Source organism: Chlorocebus sabaeus, chromosome 18 (genome assembly GCF_047675955.1).
Source record: "Chlorocebus sabaeus isolate Y175 chromosome 18, mChlSab1.0.hap1, whole genome shotgun sequence".
Taxonomy (NCBI): domain Eukaryota; kingdom Metazoa; phylum Chordata; class Mammalia; order Primates; family Cercopithecidae; genus Chlorocebus; species Chlorocebus sabaeus.
The window spans coordinates 60724939-60732838 of record NC_132921.1 but is presented as its reverse complement, the minus strand read 5'-3'; the positions used below and the strand labels follow the sequence as shown (position 1 = coordinate 60732838).

Sequence of the window (7900 nt, the reverse complement as noted above, 5' to 3'; positions counted from 1 at the left end):
CCGTCCCCTCCCCACCCTCTTTTCTCTCCTCCCCTAGATCCCTCCTCCTCCTCTTCACCTCCAGCGCCCAGCTGCTCGCTGAGCGCAGTTCCGACCCACAGCCTGGCACCCTTCGGCGAGCGCTGTTTGTTTAGGGCTCGGTGAGTCCAATCAGGAGCGCAGGCTGCAGTTTTCCGGCAGAGCAGTAAGAGGCGCCTCCTCTCTCCTTTTTATTCACCAGCAGCGCGGCGCAGACCCCGGACTCGCGCTCGCCCGCTGGCGCCCTCGGCCTCTCTCCACGCCTGGGAGCACCCTCCGCCGCGGCCGTTCTCCATGAGCAGCGCCCGCCCGAGGTTCGGCTGCTTCCTCCTCGCGCGATCTCCTAGCTTCCCTCCCCTCCACCCCTACTCATCGCGGGCCCCTGGGCCTCCGGCGCTCCGGCCCTCTCCAGGCCGCAGTCGGCTCCGAGGGTGTCTCCCTCCTCCCCTCCGGGCGGGCTGAGGCGGCTCCCAGGCTCCCGGGACACCGCGGACCAACTTCTAGTCTCTTTTCCTCTCCTTGAAGCGCTTATCTGCGCGCAGCCTTATCTCCGAGTTATCTCGGCGCAAAGGGGCGGGAGCCGGTAGTTAAGCAGGCAGAGAAACTTCTTTCTTGCTATCTAGCCAGGTCTGTGTGTGGGCATTAATTTTAGTGTGGTAATCTCCGATGAGCCGAGGCGATTTGGAAAAGCAGCCTAGAGGAGGCCAGCCCGGCTGCATTTCGCCTTCCTCCCCCACTCCTCCGATTCTCCCTGTCATTCTTCCTGCTCTCCCCTTTGGGGTCGCGTCGGCTCTGGGGCAGTCTCACGCCCCCCCCCGCCCCCAGCCCCTTGCGTTCCCCCTCCTTTTCTCTGCTCTCCGCTCCACCCCGCTACGTCCGATTCCGGGAGGGTCCGGCCTTTCTGCTGCTGGGGATGACCGCGGGGTGGGCCGGGCTGCCCGGCCGGCGTGAGCGCGCACGCTGGTGGCTGCCGGCGCGGGCAGTGTCTAAGGTGTGCGGCGCCGCGGGGACGCCGGTGGGGCTGGCGATTCCCGCCCCGCGAGCTCCCTGCTCTGCCTCTGCTGGGAAGGACCTGGACTGCTGCCCCCGCCCTGGCGTCCCACTTTCCCTGGGCCGAATGGCATTTCTCTCTGGGGCTCGCGTTCGGGCTGGTCAGCGCAGTCCAGGAAACTCTGGGAGAGCCAGTATAGGAGAACGCGGCGGTTTCGTTTTCGGGGACAGGTTGCCTTCCTTACGCGAACGGTTTTCCCGTGGGGAACCCTCACCCCGAGGCATTTCGGGAGAGGGGCATCCGCAGAGAGGCGGGATGCTGCGGTGCCAACACGCACAGCTACTTAAATTCCTTTGTGTGTCATCAGCCCGGGGAAGACACTTTAGGGCGGAAGGATAGCCTCATCCAGCTTCTGCAGATCACCCCTGGGATCTGGCGCGCGCACGGAGAAAGGATGCGGCCGAGGGGGTGGGCGGGGAGGACGCGGGGACCGGAGCGGTGCCTTTGAGGGAGGGCTGATATCCCAGCCCTTCCAGGGCTCTGTGGCGGCTGCACAGGCTCCTTTCCCCTCTCCCTTATTAATCCCCACGCCCCAGGCAGAAATGGGATCTTTGAGAAGTCTCAAATGGGATATTTGAGTTCTCAAAGATCCCATTGGAGGTGGATCCCATTTGAACTAGAATAAAGGAGTGGAACCGAGGTAGTGTGTGCAGCCTACGCTCTTGGTAACTCGTCTATCTCCTACCATCCCCGTCTCCCCCACCTCGCCTCAGGAGCTAGACGTCAGCTTGCAGCGGCGCCGGACCGTGGATGGCCTTGACTGACGGCGGCTGGTGCTTGCCGAAGCGCTTCGGGGCCGCGGGTGCGGACGCCAGCGACTCCGGAGCCTTTCTAGCGCGGGACCCCTCCACGCCGCCTTCCCCCATCTCTTCCTCGTCCTCCTCCTGCTCCCGGGGCGGAGAGCGGGGCCCCGGCGGCGCCAGCAACTGCGGGACGCCTCAGCTCGACGCGGAGGCAGCGGCTGGACCCCCGGCCCGCTCGCTGCTGCTCAGCTCATACGCTTCGCATCCCTTCGGGGTTCCCCACGGACCTTCGGCGCCTGGGGTCGCGGGCCCCGGGGGCAACCTGTCGACCTGGGAGGACCTGCTGCTGTTCACTGACCTCGACCAAGCCGCGACCGCCAGCAAGCTGCTGTGGTCCAGCCGCGGCGCCAAGCTGAGCCCCTTCGCACCCGAGCAGCCGGAGGAGATGTACCAGACCCTCGCCGCTCTCTCCAGTCAGGGTCCGGCCGCCTACGATGGTGCGCCCGGCGGCTTCGTGCACTCTGCGGCCGCGGCGGCAGCAGCCGCGGCGGCGGCCAGCTCCCCGGTCTACGTGCCCACCACTCGCGTGGGTTCCATGCTGCCCGGCCTACCGTACCACCTGCAGGGGTCGGGCAGTGGGCCAGCCAACCACGCGGGCGGCACGGGCGCGCATCCCGGCTGGCCCCAGGCCTCGGCCGACAGCCCCCCGTACGGCGGCGGAGGCGGAGCGGCTGGCGGTGGGGCCGCGGGGCCAGGCGGCGCTGGCTCGGCCGCGGCGCACGTCTCGGCGCGCTTCCCTTACTCGCCCAGCCCGCCCATGGCCAATGGCGCCGCACGGGAGCCAGGAGGCTACGCGGCCGCGGGTAGTGGGGGCGCGGGAGGCGTGAGCGGCGGCGGCAGCAGCCTGGCGGCCATGGGCGGCCGCGAGCCCCAGTACAGCTCGCTGTCGGCGGCGCGGCCGCTGAACGGGACGTACCATCACCACCATCACCACCACCATCATCATCCGAGCCCCTACTCGCCCTACGTGGGGGCGCCACTGACGCCCGCCTGGCCTGCCGGACCCTTCGAGACCCCGGTGCTGCACAGCCTGCAGAGCCGCGCCGGAGCCCCGCTCCCGGTGCCCCGGGGCCCCAGTGCAGGTAAGGGTCGCGCCTCAGGGTCAGGTTGCGGGTCCAAAGCGCTGGGGCGCACGGGGGACGTGGAGCAGCTACTCCACTCTGTTTTCAGGACTTTGAGGCACTGTTTTCAGGACTTTCTCGTCCGGGTGCACGGAGGTCGGCCTGGTCCCAGGAAGGATTTGCAGGCCTGTGGCTGGGTGACGAGAGTCTGGTAGCGCTGAGGCGATTCTCTTGTGCCAAGTTCCTTTCCACGAAAGAGACTAAATGCACATCTGTACCTTTGTGCCTTGGAGAAGCTCAGGGCCTTGATGAGTAGTGAATGGCCTCTGCTATTGGGGAAAAATGAGGCTGGGAGGTAACTACGAGCGCTTGAGCCTCATCGCAGACCCTACTTTGGGTGAGTGGAAGAGATTCCACGATGGGAGTAAGTCTGGGAGAGTGGCGGACACTTGATCCACCCCCAAACACTCATACAAAGCACTTGCAGACTCACCCAGTTTAACTCTCCAAAGGGTGTGTGTGTGTTTTCCTAGAGAAGGGTATTTAGCAAAGCACAACAGAAGAGCTTAGATGTTCCTAGGGAAGCTGGTTGGCATCTTCTCTCCCACAAGGGAGAGAGGGAAAGAAAAGATGAGAGGGCACCTGGAGTGGTCAGACTTGTGACTTTATGCTGAAGGAGAGCTGGTGGATAGGCCCTTTTGCTTGGCATCAGCTGGGCCCTGGTCTGGGACTGCTGCTCACATGGCCAGGCTGCAACTCAGGCATCCTGGAGCTGGGGCGCCTATTCTCCCTTCGAAGTTTAGCCCACCAGTTTTTCAGTTTCCAATTTGACTCATACTCTTAATTCCTGTGTCTGGGAGCCATTAGGGGGTAAACTGTGAAAATGCTATTGTCAAAAATACCTGGAAATACCTCGTTTTGAAAAGTGTTTTGTTTACTCCAGCACAGGAGTGTGTGAGCCCTGTTAGGCTGCTTTTCTCAGATGCAACATTCTGCGTCTTTGGAGCTTTCAGCTGGCTTCTCTTACTATATATTTCACCTGTTTGATAATCTTTCTAAGGAAACAACACCTTTTTTTATTGTTGGTTGTTAGAGAGGAGGTGTGGGGGAGGCCCCTTGAGTCACAGAGGTGGCAGAGTGGAGGAAGGCACATTAATCCAAACAGTCCTACCCCGGTGTCTTGTGTATCCCAGGTCTGTGCTTCTCGTGGGAGCCTCGATGCTGCCTTTAGGGACAGCAAGTCAGTCCTTCTAGGGGCCACGATTCCTTAGGATAAAATGGGACATTCCCAACCTTGTCTGCAAAAGACATCCTGGAAATGCAAGTGGTCTGAAAGTGAAGGAACAAATTTGAACAGCTCCCTGATAACCTAAGTTCTTTCTGTCTTCTTCCAAGTGCTGCAAGACTTGGTCTCAAAATTCCCTCTTTTTAATTTTGCTCTGTCACCCAGTCTGGAGTGCAGTGGTCACTGTAACCTCCACCTCCTGGGTTCAAGTGATTCTTCTGCCTCAGCCTCCCGAGTAGCTGGGATTACAGGAACGTGCCGCCACACTTACTTTTTGTATTTTTAGTAGTTTTTGCCATATTGGTCAGGCTGGTTTTGAACTCTTGACTTTAGGTGATCCACCCACCTCGGCCTCCCAAAGTGCTGGGCTTATAGGCATGAGCCACCACGCCCAGCGAAATTCCCTCTTTTTGCTTCTGCTGCAAAGCTGGCCCTGGAGAACATATTTCCCGTGTGTGGAATGGGATCGGGGACCCTGTTGAGATTTGCACTGTTGTTGGCTTGGAACTTGAGAGTCGAGGGCTCTCTTCCTTACTGCTGCATAGGGACCCATGCTTGGCTCCCAGGAGCAGAGATGGAGAGACTGGGAATCTCTAAGGAGGCAGTGGTTGGGTGTGAAGCTTCTTTTGTCAGTCGGGGAGTTCTGTAGGGAATGTGCAAGGGTGTGTGAGTTGGGTGAGGGCTAGCTGCAGCTTGAGCCAGCGCCTGCAACTCTGCCTATTTCTTGACACACCTTAGCTTGATCTCCAGGTTCCTTTCCTCCAATCTTCCAGCATTTCATATGACTGAGAGAGTCTTTAGATGTTTACAGTAACTGGTTCTGTATGCGAAATCCCTTTAGAGGCAGTATGGGGCAGTTGTGGGCAAGTTAATATGTTGCATTTTGTTTTAAATTTAGCCTATACTTTCCTTAATTTTTTCATCTTCTGGGCACACCACAGTTAGAGAAATTTTCTGTAGACCTAGAAGATTTGTTATTTTTTAAGCATTTTTAAAAAAAGTATGTTTAAAAAAATGGGAAGGGATTTGGGAACACCCAGCTTTTGCATAGAGTCTGTTAGGAAATCAGGAAGCGACTGGGACCAAGCCTGTATTGGGGTGAAGGGTGGGGAGTGAGTGACCCTAACTTTGCTTGTCCTCACAGGTACTCTGGGGCCAGCTTCCTAGCTAGGTTTCCTGTTTCTTAGATTTTTTTTTTTTTTTTTTTTTTTTTAAACCGTTTTTGGAGGCAGACACTTTAAACACCAGAGCTAAAACCCGAGTGCTGAACTTGATCAACCCGCACAATCTGGAGGCTTCTGGAAACCCACACTATACACTTCTTGCTGACTGGGTAGATGGGATGAGCTTACTCTGGGGTGATCTCAGAGTTCTCACACCCCTTTATTTCCTGGGTCCTACACCCTCCTAAGCTCCTGCAGAACTGTGTTTGAGTCCGTGTGTCTTGGTGTCACACACAGAAAGACAGGTGGTGGTGCCCTTCTGCTCTGAATCTATCACTCCCCAAGGGCACCCCAAACAGCCATGTTAGGAGAGAAATGGTGAGTTGAAAAGGGGGATCTTGGTGAGCAAGCCTCCAGCACAATCAGATATACAGACAGCATTTTTTTTTTTTTTCCTTTTTAGTCATTTAGAGGATTATAGCTGCTTGGTGGGTTTGGGAAAGAGGTTGGGAGGGAATGAGAGAGATTTTATTTAACTAAAAATAAGCAAACTTCCTAGATTGTATTTATTATTTATTCAAAGTGGACTTTTAATTAAATTTTGTCTTTGGGTTTTCAGATGACTAAATAGTTCTACCTGGGGAGTTCACGCTGTCTTCTATTGGGATTCTTATTGTTCCCAGGCAGAGGACTGGGTTTTCCAGGGAATGCCCCACTCCTCTGTCCAGAGGGGCTCTGATAGGTAACATTTTAAAGTCAACAACAAAGACAAATACCTTGTTTAACTTCAGTGTCCTTGAAGTCCTGAGTATTTTACTGATTACCATAGTCAATAGTGGCTTTTAGAGCGGAGAAGAATAAATCTTTGTGATCTGTTGTGAGTTGCGGTATCCCCATGACAACTTTGAACTGTGTAGGATGCTAGTTTCTTTAAAACTTAATAAGAAATGAGAAAGGAGACTTGTTTTGTAAATAGTATTAATGGAATTAAAGAGTTTTTATGCTAAAGTCATATTTAAATATGGTTACCCCACAGTTGATGGTAGACACAAGCAATAAACTGCAAGGGGATGAGAAAGAACAAAAAGGTTCACTAGCACACAATCTTCAGCTAAAACTCTAAAGTGTAATGTTTATTTACTTTAAAAAGTGATTCAGAAATGCTTCTTCAATAATGCAAAACTAGAACATTTAAACCTTCTATAATCTAAAGAACCTTAAATGGTGGTCTATACATTTTTTTTAAGTCTATACTTATAAGTACCTATCTCATTTTTAGAGACATTTATTCTTCCATATTTAACCTTCTTGAGAAGTAATAAATGTTACATTTACTCTTAATTAAGATTTGTTTTATTAGCAGGTTTAGGTTATTGTGAATTCTGAAAACTAACCAAAGAATAATAATAATAACATTATGTAAAATAAACACATTTTAAATAGATTGTATAACTCAAAATGATCACTGGAAAGGTCTTGGTAATTTTCTCAATGAGTAAGGTATCAACCTTTTATAAAAATTTTGTGGATAGAAGCAGTTGGACCCACTTCTAAATCAGGGGATTTTAGCATTTGATCTTCGTGGCATGAAAATAAACTCTGTGCTTAATGTTAGTGCATTTTCCCCCTGAAAAGATGAGAGTAATTTTCTCATTTCTAGTTTCTAACTAACATAGGTGCCTAAGAATAGTACTTTTAATTTCACTTGTGTATCTTTAATTGGAGAAGAGGCACATATGGACCGGTGGCAGATGTAGAAAATACTTTTTAAAATAACTTGAGATAAAAGTTAATGCGGCAGCCTTGCTCTGTCCCCGGATATTTGTGGGTTGCAGCGGGGCTCAGTGGTCAGTATTGCTGTGTGGCTTGCTCGGGTTTGGCAACGACGTACTGTAATGATGATGGATTTTAGTCTTTAAAAGCTCGGGGACAGCCTGAGAGTAGGGGTCAGGGGACTCAAGCCGACCTCCTCCCCACCGCTCATCTCGGACTCTGACGTCCTCTGCTTCCAGCACTGTCTCTTTCCCGGGGTCTCTACTGGGGCGCCCCGGGTGTGCAGAAGTATTGGACAAATGGTCAGCGGATCGATAGTGACGAAATAAAAACCCTGCTCCTGGCTTTGCGGCCAAGGAGAAAAGCGCAGCCGGGAAGGGTGCGGGCAGGGAAGCCGGGCACCGGGGCTGGGGGCCGGGTCCCCCGGGTGACGCGGGGAGGGACGGGTCCGGCGCGGCCTCACCCGCCCTCTCGCCCCGCTGTCGCCGCAGACCTGCTGGAGGACCTGTCCGAGAGCCGCGAGTGCGTGAACTGCGGCTCCATCCAGACGCCGCTGTGGCGGCGGGACGGCACCGGCCACTACCTGTGCAACGCCTGCGGGCTCTACAGCAAGATGAACGGCCTCAGCCGGCCCCTCATCAAGCCGCAGAAGCGCGTGGTGAGTGTGACCCGCCCTGCCCCTGGCTCGCGGCCGGGCCCCGGGCTCTCCTGACCCTGCCCGCCCCGCCCTGGCTCTGCCTGCCTCC

At 54.7% G+C, this 7900-nt stretch overlaps 1 protein-coding gene across 3 annotated transcripts in view; it reads left to right on the top strand.

The window, feature by feature from the left end:
* Positions 1–93: 93 nt before the first annotated feature.
* Positions 94–7900, top strand: part of GATA6 (GATA binding protein 6) — a 33116-nt gene continuing 25309 nt past the window's right edge. Inside the window, exons 1-3 of one of the 3 annotated variants that reach the window (XM_007974473.3) lie at positions 94–332; positions 1783–2954; positions 7646–7812. In XM_007974473.3, the coding sequence (XP_007972664.2) occupies positions 1820–2954; positions 7646–7812 (1302 nt within the window). In that variant the 5' untranslated portion in view covers positions 94–332; positions 1783–1819. The other 2 variants (XM_037982451.2, XM_037982450.2) reach the window with 2 other exon arrangements.